The sequence below is a fragment of the Argiope bruennichi genome, chromosome 3 (genome assembly GCF_947563725.1).
Source record: "Argiope bruennichi chromosome 3, qqArgBrue1.1, whole genome shotgun sequence".
Lineage (NCBI taxonomy): Eukaryota > Metazoa > Arthropoda > Arachnida > Araneae > Araneidae > Argiope > Argiope bruennichi.
Window position 1 is genome coordinate 91,864,338 of NC_079153.1, and position 16,957 is coordinate 91,881,294.

The 16,957-nt window shown below is 28.1% G+C and overlaps 1 protein-coding gene across 1 annotated transcript in view; it reads right to left on the reverse strand.

Moving 5' to 3' along the window:
* Positions 1-7,553: 7,553 nt before the first annotated feature.
* LOC129962904 (kelch-like protein 2) overlaps positions 7,554-16,957 on the reverse strand; it is a 23,084-nt gene continuing 13,680 nt past the window's right edge. Inside the window, exons 4-5 of the mRNA XM_056076906.1 lie at positions 14,603-14,817; positions 7,554-7,758 (exon numbers count right to left, since the gene is read on the reverse strand). Of these exons, the coding sequence (XP_055932881.1) occupies positions 7,554-7,758; positions 14,603-14,817 (420 nt within the window). The remainder of the gene's footprint in view (positions 7,759-14,602; positions 14,818-16,957) is intronic.

The window sequence follows — 16,957 nt, forward strand, 5'->3', positions numbered from 1 at the left end:
TTAAAGTCGTATTTTTCCAAGTGACTAAACTTTTCTACAGACCATAAAAGTTGACAAGACATGACATATGTAGAATTTTTTTAACAAGCTTATAAAAAAGAATTTTAACCCATATGTTGTTCTTTTTATGGAAAATATTTTTGTACATTTTTCTTATTATGTGCTTTCAAAGTCGATTGTTTTAGTATATTTTAAAAGCACCACTTGCCAATTGTTTTGTTATTAAAATGTTTGAATTTTTTTTTGTGATAATGATATGTACTCCACCATATATTTAATTATAAGATCTGAGAGGATGACATCGATGATAAAGTTATTAATATTTTAGGGGGAAACGCGGATCATTATTTTTAATTAAACACCTTTCGCGACCAACTGGTTTGATAGAAATATTCATTGTACCTAGGGATTGCAATGTCGGACCAAAAATTCAATACCGGTATTCGGTATTTTTTAGATCTTAATACCGGGATACCGGTTTTAATACCGGTATTATAAATTTTAGAAAAAGAAAGAAAACACAGGTGTTTCTTTGTTTGATTTGCCCGTTTTGAGAGTAAATATCACAAAAAATAATTTGTAACTTATAAATTATAACAGTATATAAAGAATCACAAAAAAAGAAAATCTTATTTATTTAAATCACAAAATAGTGCAAATATCACTATTTAGTCTGTAGTACTATTACAAATTTTTGAAATGTGATCTTAAAAAAAATAATGCACCAATTGTACTGTCATTAAGCCGGAACGTAATTTTGTGCAAAAATTACCAGTTGTGGAAAGCGGTCTTTCGGCATCTATGCTAGTTGGTGGTATTGTTAGCAATGCGCGATATACTTTTTCCAAGTATTTATCTCTAAATCCCTCATCTTCAAATAAATCGATTTCTTGTCGGATGGTTTTGGATATAGCTGATTTCTGTATTGTATTTTGGTTCGTTGAATTTTATTTTTTTATTTTTTTCTAATTCTAATTTTTGTTCAAGAGACAATTCTTTTTCACTATCGATATTAGTGTCATCATAATCTTCAAAAACTGTGCCGAATTCTTCTGAAAGTGGATAGGTTTCTGGGTAAAAAATGTAAAGAAAATTTACTATAAACTTGATCAGATTTAAATTGGTTAGTCTCTTTTCTTCTTTTTCATTTTCATTTTTAAAATCATTATAATTATGCAAATACAGTAAGATATTCTGTATTACTAATTATCTGCAATGTTTACATCTCATAAAACTGTGAGTCTTCATTGTTAAATGTAAACATCTCCTCCTTTCATCTTTCCTCTCACCCCTATTTTGCCGAACTAAACCCATCCTAACGCATGCTCAAAAGCGCGGAGGGTTTTACAATCCGTTGTCAAACAGTATTTTATCGCTTCTCTTGATTGTATGATGCAACTTTGTATTCACAGTCTAATTAATTTCGCCCTTTAGGGAGACATAAAAACAGAAACGTATACTATTTTGCTATGTTGGAGATCCCTGAACATATAATGGAGACAATTTAAAAAATTTCTAGTAAATACCGAAAAACCGGTATTTAAACTGGTGAATACCGGTATTACAAAATTGTACAAATGGCTCAAAATACCGGTATTCGGTATCCCTAATTGTACCTAATTTCTTTAAACTTCCTTATGTACAATTGTTTTTTTTTATGCATCAAATAATGATATACATAAAGAAAGTGCTATTCAAATAACCTTGAATGTTTTGTCTAGTTTATAAATATACCGAATATAGACAAATTCCATAGCTAGTAAAATTGTAGATAGCTAGTAATTCCGTTTCATAGACCTTATGACATTTGCACTGATGTAATTTCAGTTTTTTTTTAAATTTCTCATGTAAATTATGAATACATTAAACAGAATCTTTCTTCCTTTGCTTCTAATAATGAAAGAGACATACGCGAGTAAATATTTAGATAAAATATGAATTGAAAACACGCTTTGAATTTCACTGAAATAATAAAATAAATATTTAAAAAACTAAACAAAAAATAATTTAAAAAAATTATCAAAATACAGAAAAAATTCCAAACACAAAATCGCTATCATAAAAAAATTAACTTTTTAAATATTCAAATGGTGTAAAGATTATTTTTTTTACAATGATACCTACTGAGATTTTATGTAAAAATAATATATTTTATTAAATTTTTAATTTATTAAAATCCTAATTAAAATTTCAAAAATTATCTCCTATTTAAACACTCCTACTATTCAAAGTATGTTTGTATCAAGTTTAATGGCCCTAGGACAGATTATTTAAAGTACACATACATTCTGCTTTATTATTAGACTTGGTGCCTCAAGCGACCATTTGGTCCGCTGGGAATATTGGTTATATTTTATTTCACATAAATCATTTAGATATAACATTATGCGCATGATTCAACGAAATATTGATATTAAAACCTTGTTATTTTAACTGCCTTTACTTCAGTTCTATTTATAGTGCATAGGATTTTTTCTAATAGAGATAGTCTCATAGCTCTCTTTTAAATTTATTTGCTTTATGAATTTAATGAAACAATGAAAACGGCTTGAATTTTCGGGCAATAATGTAATCTATTATTAAAAATTATATCACAAAAAGTATTTTTCCTAAAGTTGCCAAAATTTAGCAAAAATTCATACTGCTATTAAATTGGTATAGTAACATAAAAAAAATAATTTTCAAAATTTTTAAGAGGCATAAAAGTCATTTTTGTGCGACGATATTTTTGAAAGCTATCATGGAAAAACGATAAAATTCAGCTTAATTTTTAATTAATTAATATTCTATTAAAATTTTAGATACTCACTCCAAGTTTCGCATAAACATACACATCTTTATTACCAATTGTGATGAAAGTTGTCATCTATAAAATGTGTTTAAAATTCAAAGCCATAATAATTATTCAAAAATTAAAAATATACCTTATCAAGAAATGTAAATATTTTATATTTAGGCCAAATTATAGAAAAATAATGCATTAAATTATTTCAATGACATAATTATTAAAACTCATTAAAAATTTATTTTCGTATGAAAGGGAACTGAAAATGAAAAACTAATTCAAGGGATACTTTCAAACGATATAAAAACTAACACTTATTTATTTAAATAATAACTTTTTTCAAAATTGATTTATTATAGCTATTGAAAAAAATGCATTCAAATTCTCCTTAAAAATCTTTAATTTAAAGGAAATTGTAAATGTTTACTGTTAATTTTTATAAAATTTCTGATTTAATTTAATTAGGGGAATTTTTGTGCAAAAAAAAGTATTTAAATGTACGATATTTATGATTAAATAGTTAATTTTGCAGCTAAATATTAAAATTTAGCGCTTAAGGAAAACAATATTGCATTTGATTAAATATTTTGAAGTTATCGAAACAAGAATATGTACTTATAACATTAAAAATTACTCATCGATATTTCTGAGTCAGCCGATAACTAGTTTACAATATGGGCAAAGAACAAAATTGTAAAGAAAATTATTAACGAAAGTTTGCATTGTCGCCAACTAGATTGCGCTTGATTATGATTGAATAATTCCTAATGATTACATAATCTTCATTCTTTTTAAAAAACATCGAAATGGCACCGCGCAGATTTCTTTATTCTTCTAACACCAATTCAAATTTTTATACTCTGTTAACAAAAAAAAAAAAAAAAAAAATCGTGTTTTTAGTATGTAATTAAAACTTTGCCATTCTTAAAATTTATGCTGAAGAAAAGTAATATGTTTTTTTTTATGCAAATTTCTTTTTATATTATGTAAGAATCGTTCTATAAGCCATTTTTTAGGAAATTTTCTGTCAACAAAATCATTTGATTTTCACGAAAAATGCTTAGATTTTGTGATTTATTTTGTTTTATTTAATGAAATATTTGGTTTAGTTAATTTTAGAAAATATTGAAGACTTTTTTTTAAAAAGAAGAATAAATAGTGTATATTTTCCTTTCAATGGATTGATTGATTTCATTGATTCTGGCTGATTTGCACAGTAGATTTATGATTAAGAATTATTTTTTTATTCACAAGATGTTACTCGAGTTATAAGCGACATACATAAATCTAAATAAGATGAAATTCGATTATTTAATTGTAGGAATAAAAACTTCATAGCATTCAAACGTGTTACAATTAGTTTACGTCTTTCTTAATTATTCCATAATTATAAATTGGTTTTTATGTTCTAATTAAATTAATAAAAGTTGACTATTAAAATATGTGGCTATGTTTAAGATGAAATTATTGAAAAATGTTTTTAATTGCTTATATTTTTGAATTTTTGCATAAAATAGATGTAAAAACACGTATGAAATAAAAATATATTAATTAAATATCAAAAGTATTTCGAAAATTTGGGAAAAGAAATTTATTTGTTAAAAAAATATATAAAGCAAAAATTTTCGACTTCAGAAATTTATCAAGTGGATTATTTAAAAACTTGGAAATATTTTTTTAAAAATATATTATCTAGTTTTTAAACTAAGGACTTTTTCTATTCAGTCTTCAAATACTAGTATTCAACTGATAAATAATATGATATTTTCCATTCTTTTAGCATTATGAAGTCTTAAAACAATTATAATTTATTTTATATAAACAGTTTACTTATTTTATAGTTTAGGGATTGCAAACATACTGACAAATCATTACACCAAAATTTAAAGAAAAACATGCTTTGCATTTTATTTTATAAAGGTTTTTTTTATGGTAGTATTTTTTATATTTTTAATATTTAAATATTTTGAATCTGAGAAAATACCATTTAAATACGTAAAATAATTCAAGGCTATATTATGTAGCTGTAAAGAAATGGAATGTAACTTCCTATAGAATTAATAATAAAACAAAATTCATGCAATTTTGTAAAAAAATTTTCAAAAATTAAAAATATTGAAGGAAAAAAAATCGATTTTCGCTAAAATTTGATTTTTTAACTAGTTTTTAAACTTATTTTCGTTTTATTCTAAAAGAAGTATTAAACAAGTACATTAGGAATTAATAAGAAAAAAAAATACAATTATACGAATAGTATATAATTTTAGAAAAACATTTGGAAAAAGGATTTGTGCATAGAAAAATACGGATTTGTGAAAACCAATAACCCTGAACAACAACACGCGTGATAGATTTTTATATTTTTATTTATTATATTTTCCCACTTGACATCATGAAAGAAATGAAATTCAAAATGATCCACTATTTTCAAGATAAGAAGCTGTTAAGTTAAAAGCCCATGATGTCAGTGCATGGAAGAGATGACTAATAGTAAATTTGAGTACGTGAGACAAAATGTGTTTAGAAAGCTACTGATAAGCTTAACATGTTTGTTGCTTGACCGATAACTATATCTTAAGCAAGAAATAGATAAGTTTTCTCAATAACTGAATAGTCTTGAATTATTTAGTTATCAAATGTAACTTTTAATATTGCATCCATCGTTTAAACTTATTTTATGAAAAAAAATTATAACTTGAAGTGAGGAAGAATGGAATATAAAATTTAGTTTAAGTGGGCCTTTTTAATGTTATAAGTTGCAGCTAAATAAATTGTTAATAAGTTGCGGCTAAAAACAATTGAACAACAACAACAATAACAACTGAGAAATAAAATAAAAAGGAAACTAAACTTTCTCTTTCAAGTCGTAGACGATCAAGTTCTTTCATTTATTTTTTTGCAATAAATTCATTTAATAAAAGAAGCAAACCATTTTTATTTATTTAAACGCTATAATCAACAAATATAGAAAGATAATGTAAGAGGTCTCAATATTGTTAATTAGTTAAATTTAATTAGGAATTATAACTTATATTTCAAAATATCTACTAAATTATATAATATTAATATATTAATTAAAGTATAAATTTATTTTTGCAGATTTTCATAGCACAGTTTGAAATATTATTTATTTATTTAATTGAACATCATTTCATATGAAATTCATTCATTTATTTTCATATGAAATTTTCGAATAGTTTACAATCAATAAATGTGAAGTATTATTTAATGAAAAGATATAAAATCTTTATATTTTCAGTTTTTCAAAGAGTTTTGAAAAAAGTATTGTTTGTTCAATTCTAATTAACCTTTATTTGGATGATGGCATGTCCATTAAGTTATAAAATCCATTCTTTGATGCATGAAAAATTATTCAGTTTTATTTGAAATATAACATTTTGAAAGCTCAATGTTCAGTTTAATTTTGGAATTTCAGAATTAAATTACTTATCATTCTACTATTAATTGCTATTAATTTTAAAATTAATTTAATAACATTTGTAAGTTTGCATCTGTAAATTACATCTTGGGACAATTAGGATATAAATATCATCCAAAGGCTGCATAAGGCAAAACGCTGGAACTAGAGCTTTCAAATTTGGCATGCAGTTAGGTAGTACATGCTTAGTATGGAAGGAGTTATGAAACTTTTTTCTGGAATTAAAAAAAATATATTTTACAATTTGAACTTCAATAACTTCGGACCCTATTATTGAGCAAAAATATTTTTGTTACATTTTAACATTCTGTTATTCGTGTTTTATCTGACAGACGTACTATAAATTCTTTTTTCAGTCACTAGATGATACTATGTCTGAAGTTTAGTTTAGTTTAGTTTTATTAACGTCCCGTTTTAAAGCAACACTAGGGCTATTTTGGGACGAACCCCGTAATTTTGAACCGCAATTAGATGACTTGGACGACACCTGAGCTGGCATCCCCTTCTCCACACCACGCCACACCAGCGGGAAGATACTCTAAGTCTGAAAGAAAATTCTTTTTGTGCTCTCTTCCTAGTTTGTTTTGCAAAACATATTATTGTATTTTTATCTGTATTTACTTTAAATTGTATTTATTAAATTGTTTTCAACTGTATTGCTTTTAAATTGTATTTGTATTTATTAAATTTACTTATTTATTCTATAATAATGTATTACTAGTCTATATTATTTACTAATATTAACAATATATATTGTATTGACGAATACAGCTCTACCACATTTGCTCGAAAAAAACAACAAAAAAAACATGCTACTAATGGAATGTTAAAATTAAAGAATATGAATTAGCGATAACTATTTTATTCAATTTTACATCAATTTTATTTTTAAGCAATTTTTTCTCTAATTTTAATGAATTAAAAAAAATATTTTATGAATATTTTGAAATAATACTTTTTATCGTTTAGTTATATCGAGCAATATTAAATGCATTTTTTTGTATGTGCATTTTATGATTGCTGTATGATTAAGAGTAAATTTTAAAAATAGAGCGAAATTAGACGATTCAAGACTAAATCATTATCGGTATTATTTTCAAACTAGAAGCTCGAATTTTCTTAATTTTTTTCTTCTTGTATGCATCTTATATATTTGCTCGCAAAAATTTCTTCTTTGATAGATACTTCATTTTTTAAAATATTTGGTTCGAAAAATTTATAAAAAAAATGTATTAAAATTGCAAATGCAGTGGATTGCAGTCCATATTTACTTTGACAAAAATTGTAATCATATTTATTGTTCAATGACGTTCTACAAAAACCATACAGTTATGACAAAGCAGCGTGGATTATAGCTTTTACTCCAGGCAGAATGGCAACATATTTTGCAAAAGGTGGATTCAGGCACAGAAGCAATTCCTGATGAGACATCTTTTTGAATGGGATGCTTCCCATGACTAAAATAGTATGCTGAAATCTTTCTTCTCGATCGAAATCTATCCATTTCAAACCCGCCAGGAATAACTGATAGAAGCTATGAAAAGAAATTTTGATAAGTTCATTTGATACTTACTATTACCCCATAAACATATCATGATCATAATCAAATCCTATTAAATATAATCAAAATACGTTGTAAAGAACATCTCTGTTAAGATATTTTGTAGTCATTCAATCAACGACAAAAGCTACTAGTCCTTAAGTGGAACCTTCTAGGTAAGTATTTTATAGGGGTATTACCTATTCTAATGGATCTCATGGCATGATTTCGGAAAAATGTCGGCATAATAATGCCTTATCCAAGTAGCAATTAACTCTTCTTCTTAATTAAGCTCGTTTTGAATTTGTATATGCATTTTGTTGTGTATTTATTGTTTTTATTGTTACTACCAATGTTTCATTCTGGCTTTTTCTCTTCTTTCTGATGATCAAGTTAGGGAGATATAGCTCACTTTTCAATATTGAGTAGATTTCAGAATAAGATATGGTTTTAATAAAGATTTTAAAATTTTTGTTATATTTTTATAATTAAGATTTAAAACCAAGCAATGCTTGAATATTTTTAAAAATTTGCCGATTTTTTAACACTGCTGCTCTTTTCTTTGATATGTATAAAAATATAGAAGAAAAAAAAATTTTTTTTTTGTGGTGTAAGTATTCTAAAATAGTATAAAGTATATGCTTATAAAATTTTTTTAAAGAATATTTTGCTGAAGAAGCCATTAACAACGAGTTATAAAAAGATATTAATTGAAATTTTTATTAACTATTACTTCCTGGGAAACAAATTGTCGCCTAGAGGGGCTGTTTATAATTTTAACTCATATAAACATATTTAAATATGTCTATGAGTTCAAAATTTAATCGACCAAAATGCATATTAAAAATGACGCAATTGAAAAATAAAACTTCAAACAAGGACGGATATTTAATCTTCGATGAGATTATGATTTGAAATCTTATCAGAAACACAAAATAAAAGTTTAAAATTCATTCATTTTCTAGTTTTGAATACTGCGAGATAGGTTTACATCAACTTGTAAGCAAATGAGATAAATCAAATCATATTGTAAATAAATCGAATAAAATAATCTAAGAGATAAATCGAAGATTAAATTTCCCATTAAGATATGCAATGATTGCTTTTCAGAAGATCATTCCGGAAATTCTAGAAAATGGTTTTCGTTGATAATTAAATTCACAGAACAACGCATTTTATCATAGTTGAAATGATGTAGTTGAGATTAAAAATCATTATGGAAATTGTTGAAGATAATCTAGAAAAATATTTTTTAAATCTCGGCATATGACATGCAGAATATATATAAAAAAATTGAACAAAATGTTCTACATAGCAGAATGAGTAATAAAATTTCTCATCTGGTTATTTTAATTTAGTAAGAACGGCTCATTAGAAAGAAGTTTTCAAAAGTTTGATGGAATTTTCGATTAAAAATATATACGTTTTAAATCTTTTTTAAAAAAACTTCTGAAAAATACTTTTTAAATTCTCATTTATAATTAACACACACACACACACACACACACACACACACACACACACACACACACACACACACACACACACACACACACACACACACACACACACACACACACACACACACACACACACACACACACACACACACACGCACACACGCACGCACACACGCACGCACGCACACACGCACGCACGCACACACGCACGCACGCGCAATCTTTTTAATGGTACCAATTTTATTTCTGTGCAGTTTTTTAATTTAACTGTTATAAATTTTCAAAGTATATTTTGCAGCAATGCTTTTTATTGTTTTAACCTATTTGTCGTCAGCGTTAAAGTGAAATTTCTGCATGGGGATCTAACGCACTTCAAGTGTTCTTCTACATTTTAAAACTTTTAAATGTTTAAAACGCTTGTAAATGTTTACTTGTTCGAGTTTTTATTTTTTGTTTGTTCTAATGCGGCGAAAAATAGAGGAAAAACAGAAATTTTTGCTGACAGGAGAAGACGGCGAAAGGGTTAATTAGTGAATTTAAACTTACGCTCATTTCTTAGCATATTTTTTTTGTTTATTAAAATTTTTTTCACATACTATCACTAGTATAATTAGGATTGAATTTTTAAGACAAATGAAATCTGAAACATTGCAAAGCTATTATGTTTTGGTTCTAGAAGTTTTAAATTTTTTTAAATGTTTTTTTTTATATCAGTAGATTTTAACTATTAAACATTCGGAAGGATTCAAAAATCCCTATCAATTTTGATGATATTCCTTTTAAAGATTTTCCGTGAGTTTTATTAACTTTCCACTACACTTTGTGTTATTCTGAAATAAAATCAAACTTGGACTGTCACGTTTACATTATAAAAATAACAAAGTTATTTGACACCTAATTGTATGTTGATTCGCTTTTTCTATGCTGCAAGATGCGCAGTGGATTTGAAAATTAAACACTTTAGTACATGACTTATATTACTTTAAAAAACGAATTGACTCTACTATTATTAAAACACTTTTCCTATATATAAATTTAAGAGAGAAATTATAATTTCAGTGGAAAATTATAATCAAAAATTTATAAAATTTGAAAAATGAGAAAATAACATTATTTTCTAAAATTTATATATAGCGCGATTTGTTTTACGTTTGTAAAAGAATCGGAATTTTATAACCAATTTTTAATTTATTCTCGAAAGTCTAGATTTTTGAAATAGAATAAAAAAAATTTCTCAAGGACAATACAGTATGTTCATAACTTATTTCTGAATTATTCAATTAATTTAATCAAAATTTTATTCCAAATGATTTGCGCGTCCTTCCGCTGAATTAGATAAATTATTTTAAAATTCCATAAAATAATGATTTATAAATTAAATAAAATAAGAAATAATTAAAATAAAAATTATACTTTTTAATGCGTAGTGTTTTAAAGAAATGTTTTTTATTGGAATTATGCAATTTATAAGAAAATAAATCGAACCTGGGTTATATGACATATCATTATTTCAACAAAAGTAGTTCAAAATACGAGAAAGGATCAGAAATAATAGATTATATTGCAATTAAATTATTTATAATTAATTTTATTTGTATTACTTCTTCACAAAATTGTTCGTTCGCGTAGAAACAAGGTTGCAGTGACCTGGTGGTAAGGTCTCGTTTTGTGAGCCAGAGGGTTTCAGGTTCGAGACCCGATTCCACCGAAGAACCGTCGTGTAATGGGGTTTGTTGCACGTTAAATCCGTCATGCCAAACGTCCTCCCGCTGGTGTGGTGCGGTGTGGAGAGGGGTTGTGCCAGCTCAGGTGTCGTCCTCGTCATCTGATCGCGGTTCAAAATTACGAGGTCCGTCCCAAAACAGCCCTAGTGTTGCTTTACGACGGGACGTTAATATAACTAACTTAAAGCGTAGAAACTCGGGGTCATGAGTTTGAACCTCATTCCACAAGTAACATTCACTTTATACGTGGGACTGGTGTACGTTAAATTTCAACACGGATAAAAATTTTCATGTTTGTCTAGTGTTTAATTTTGACGAATGGGATGCTGGTTCAGGTGCTGACCTCGTTATCTTTCCACAGTTCACATTTATCCTTGCTGAACATTAAAAAAGGAATTTAATTTAATTATAATAAAGTAACTTGATTTATTTTGATTAAATGTTTCATTTTTTTGTATTAACTGTATATATTTTCTTTTAAGTTGGATGACAAACCTGTACATATATTTTGTCTTACCTCTTGTTTTTGCACCTCCATTTTGTTGTAAAAAAAATTATTTTGCAATTTCGTAAAAATTTTTACTTAAATTTACTAAAAAAACATGTTCATGCCAGACAGTGCATTAAGAAATTTTCTCATAAAAGAACACAACACAATGGAAAATGCCGCGCTTACATTTTAAGAGTTTCTTGGAATAACATGCCATTTTTACAGACTTTTTACTTTGCATATTTTATTTCTACTTTTTGCGTCTAGACTTAAAATGTTTAGAATAAAAGGAATAGTTTTGGTTTAGATGTTTTATCAAATAAACATCCTTCTTCGAAGGAACCCGAATGCCTATCTGGATTAAACATTTAGAACATAAGAAATGGTTTTATCTCAGTTCACATAAATATTTCGTTTTGAAAGAAACAGAGGGGGATATTTTGAAAGGCGTTAAGATATAAAAAGGATTGAAAAACAAGAAATATTTTTTAAAAATTTCTTTCTTCATAATAAAACTCCGTTTTGATGAAATATGATGGTTATTTTAGGAAGGATTAAGAGTTCGCATAAATGTATAGATAAAAAATGAAATTAAGAAGTAAGGTTAATATTAATGGCTTATTTTGACTAATTTAAAGTGCCGTTTAAAGAAACAAGATATCTTTTTTTCTGGTATTGGTCTTGTTATTGATGGTATTGTAAGTCAGAAGACGAGGACTACATCCAGTCAAGTTTTCATTCCGCACCAGCGTGTATGAGATTTGATACCTTATTATTTAACTTGTTTCTTGATCACATATTCGAGATACCGATTGATATCTCTTTGCCTATTATCAGGATGGTTATGCAGTAGTTACTATTATTATGGTTTGTTATTGAACTGTTCATCCTACATCCAACAGGGTGAAAAAGTCTAATAAACTCGATAACAGATAACGACAACTTATTTCGCTGGGAAATACGAAATTCAAGTTGTATAACATTGCAGAAATGTATACAAGAACAATAACGCACACACAAATAGAAAATCGTAACTGATAAATCACAACAGCACACAATGCCGAGAGAGAACTCGCTGGGGATTAACACTCCAAAGAGGAAATTCGCTGATCAACACCTCTTGTCTGTGTGCCACTGTTTTTATAGCTCCCGTGAAAAATTTTGAAAAGAAAAAACTAATATCTTGGTTTCTAATGGAGATACCGCCGAAATTGTGCATATCCGAGAACCTTCATTTTGACGCCAAATGGTCACCAAAGCTGGACATCAAGGTCATGTTATTGATCCGACATTCATTTAGAATTAATTAATTACGAAAGGAAGCAATATAACTGATTCTTATAGTATAAAACAAACACATAAACGGAGAATCTTTAAAAAATTTAGTTCCAAATTTGGATCTTCCTACTCGAAGGTTGAAACTTCACTCTGAGATTACCGGAATAAAAAATAAGAATTAAGCATTATGCTTACTTATAATAAACTATTGAACTTATTAGTATTAATAACTAGTCACCACTGGTGATCAGATGGTTCGCTGGGGATATTGATTATATTTACTTTCAATCAAATCGCTTAGTGATTTCTCGTCCATGATACTATAAATTATCCGAATTAAAGCTATGAACTTCAATTTTCTTACATGTGTTCTGTTCATTGAATAGTTGAACCTTTCTAATGGAGAATTCAGTCCCATCGTATCCTGATGTTATGAAAAACGTAAATTTCCATGTTCATCTAACTTTTGTGACATTGATACTTTATACTTTTCTGCATCTTGTAAGCTACACAAGTATTTCACAGAATCTTTCTTTTTTAGCTTTTAACAATCGAAGAAAATCATGCAATTGAATAAAAGTGGGATGGAGCGATGAGAACGATTTGAATTTTGTTGTTTCTAAAGGCACTTGTCATCGACAATCCCACTGATTTTAGAAGTCAGTGATTTTAAGCCAAGGGGGCGTCTCTTGTTTTTTTTCAGTAGCGCCATCTAGGGACAAAAGTACAACTTAACTGCACACACATCACAACCCTTTTTACGGTGCTGACTTCATTCACGCATTTCATTCCCTCATCCACAGATCGTAATTTAGACCTGAATCAGAGAACTATCACCCCTGATCCGTTCTCCCCAGCGGTATTACTCTCGACATGGAGGACTTTGCGACCACGATAGATTTATACGTGTGCCAGCCATCACACACACGGAGAGTCTTTGGACGGCAGGGTTCGAACTCGCAACTCCAACACTCCACTAACCAGGCTATCCCGGCTTTTTGAATTTTATGGTAGCAATGTAATATAGTTTTTGGTAATTAGGCAAAAGATAGTTTTAAAGGAAAGGCCAACATTCAAGATTTTGGATTTGTATGAAATCGGTATCATTAAAAAGACAATTTTTTAAATTTTGAAACTGTGCAAAATTTATTCTTGGGCAATAATATTTTTCAAATTTATCGCAGAAAAATAGAGCGTATGCGAAATGATAATATAAAACAAAATGATACATGAAAAAAACGAAATGATAAGAATAAATTTTTCAATTTTAAACGAGTCCTTTTCAAGTTACGGAGATTTCAAATTTTTATTCTCAAACATTTCCGCCATTTTTTCAGATAACTTTATAAAGTTTTTCTGTGTTTTTTTTTTTTTTTTTTTTGTGATAAATGTAAATTTTTGTAATTGGATTTTTTGACCGATCACATTTAATTTGGAGTTATTTTGGTTACTCGCTTATTTCGCCGCTGGAAGCGCTGTGACATTTTTCACTAAATTCAGCGTAATGATTTTATTATAGATACACGCTACTTTCTTAGTAATACGAGACACCGTTTTGAATTTAAAGGACTCAAAAAGACTTTACCGATTACCTTGTGAAATCATTCCAATGTGGATGAATCCATTTAAAGAAATACGTATCTTTATGAATTTCGTGATCTTCTTTGTTTTCTTTTCGCATGATTTTTATAATTTACTTTTTTTATTGCATCGAAATCTTCTAATTCATCTCCGTACATAATTTATCCTCAATCTTCCTCCATCCTAGTTAGCTTCCGGATTGCGCATCAAGTTTTTATAGCGTCCTTGAAATTCAGAAAATCTGGTTACCCTACTACTATTTGGTCAGAATAGCAATTTATAAAGTACATATACTTAACGGTTACCTTTTTATTTTTGTATTCGTCCAATCAAGACCCGCTGCTGTGAATATTTCACAAACTTGTTCCACATGCAAATTCATAAACTCTTTATCAGCTGTACATCTTTCTAAATTGCTCAATATCTTCAAAAGAGAGTCGTATTTAGCGCAGTCCACTCCAAGTGTCCATGCGGTAGTATATTTATAAATATCTGCACTAGAAGTTTTCGATCTCATTATCTATACAAAAGGAGGCATAGTATTAAAAAATCATATGATTAATAATCTTCAAAATTCTACAAATAATCTGTGTCGACTCCTGTTATTTAAATTACTGGGCACTAGACGCCTATGGAGATAAACTACTTTGCAGGGTGTATTAGTTGTTTTTAATGCCAATTAAATCTTTTATGCAAAAAAGATATTTTTTTATTCGTTTAGCAAGATATTAGTAAAATGTGACAGACATTTAAGTGTCTGCGACCAGGCCTAGGGGAGAGCGCTTTCCACGTGATCTGCGCATCCCGGATTCGAGTCCTGGTTTGACCATGGTTGTTTTCTACCCTGTGTTCTATCTCTGAGGTGTGAAATAGTCCCCTCTGTAAAAAGGGGTTGTACAAACGAATATGTGTTTATCTTCATTTGAGCTAGAAGTCAGACTGCTGCCCTCGGGTGCTCAGGGCCTTGGCCCTCAGAAGCTACTGCACATTCAGTTTAATCGTTCGTCAGCGGACTTGTACAGTGCCATAAGTAACAGCAACAGATGTTTAAGTTGCGCCTTCAAAATATTTTAATTGCCTATAACGTTCAATATATTGAGCATAAATTTTCTTTATAAGATCAAGCCAAAAGATTCACATGCTTGTGACATACATATGACATATTTTTATATTAATTTCATAAGTATTAGTTTTTTCCTATATTATAGAATATAATTTCTAAATAATGATCGAGGTTTCATCATTAAATATAAAAATTTGTGACAACTATGAAAATAAACTCAATGTGCAAAGTTGGCATTTTACAGAGACTTAGGGCTACCAAATTTGGCACAAATTTACTTCGGAAGGTGGGAATATGCATCCCGGAGTGATGTTTTGGATTTTTTTTTTTTTTTTTTTGCAAAGTAAATGCGATTTTGGCATTTTTTGCAATAATTTCTGAAAATGTATAAAACATATATTTCCACCGCTATACAATTCAGAAAACTGTTTATTTAAAGATATTGTCCAGAAATTTTCTTCCGAGATTTTAACACTTTTTAAAATATAATTTTTTGCCTCTTTTTCAGCATATTTTATAGTCGCTCATAGTTTCATCAGATATTTAATCGTCCGATTTTCGTCTTTTCCAGAAAACTAAGGAAGGAAAATTCAGCCCTTTTCTTGTGCAATTTATATAAGGAATTACAAAATCAAATTAATATGTGTAAGTATATGTATGTGGGTCCACGACAAGCCAGACCGTTTGACCTAGAGCTACAAACAAGGTACATATATGCATGGGGGGATGGGAATGTGCAATTTGGAGTCAAGTTTTTGCAGTTTCAATTGGAATTTAATTAATAGATTAAGGGTTTTCCACTATAATTTCCAAAAAAAAAAAAAAAAAAACCGGAAACGGTATTTTTACACCATTTTAAAATTCAAAAAGTATATTTTTAATGATATCGGTAGTTTATTTGGGGAATTAGAAAGTGAAATTATCATGACAATGTGCAAAATGATCAAACTACGTGCAATTTTTAAATGGATGATGGAGACAAGTTTTAAATCGCACTATGGTATCATTAAACCCTTCCTTATTAGAAAAAATCACGCACACAATAAACAGAACAGGTGTAGAGCTATTAAAATCACACGTTAAATATTTTAACACTTGATGTTTAAAAATATTTTGTTAAAACGTAATGTGTATCAAATTTTGCATAAGCGACTTAAATGAAATTTAAGGTAGCTGACTTTGTTGAAAAGTCGACTTTTTTTTGTGAAACTATGAATTTTTTTCAATTTAATATTCTTAATGTTTGAATAAGTTTCTTTATAAAACTGTTAGAATTTTGTTTTCAAGTCTATTTTTCGGGAAGTTACACTGGTTTTTATATTTGTATTTACGTACGTTATAATTCTGTTTTTCCAAATATAGAAAATGATAGAATTTTCTTCCAAAAAACTTCATAAATTAAAATCTATTGCATATTTTATATTCAAATTTAGTATAATAATTTCTCAATATGTTTTGCAGTTCCTGAACTAGAAAATAAGGAATCTATTCATTTAGAAATATTTTAAAGTTGGTTTAATGCTTCACAATGTGTCACACGAAATTGAAAATTTCGTGTCATTTATCAGTCGAATGGATAGAAATACAGCTTAGTTTT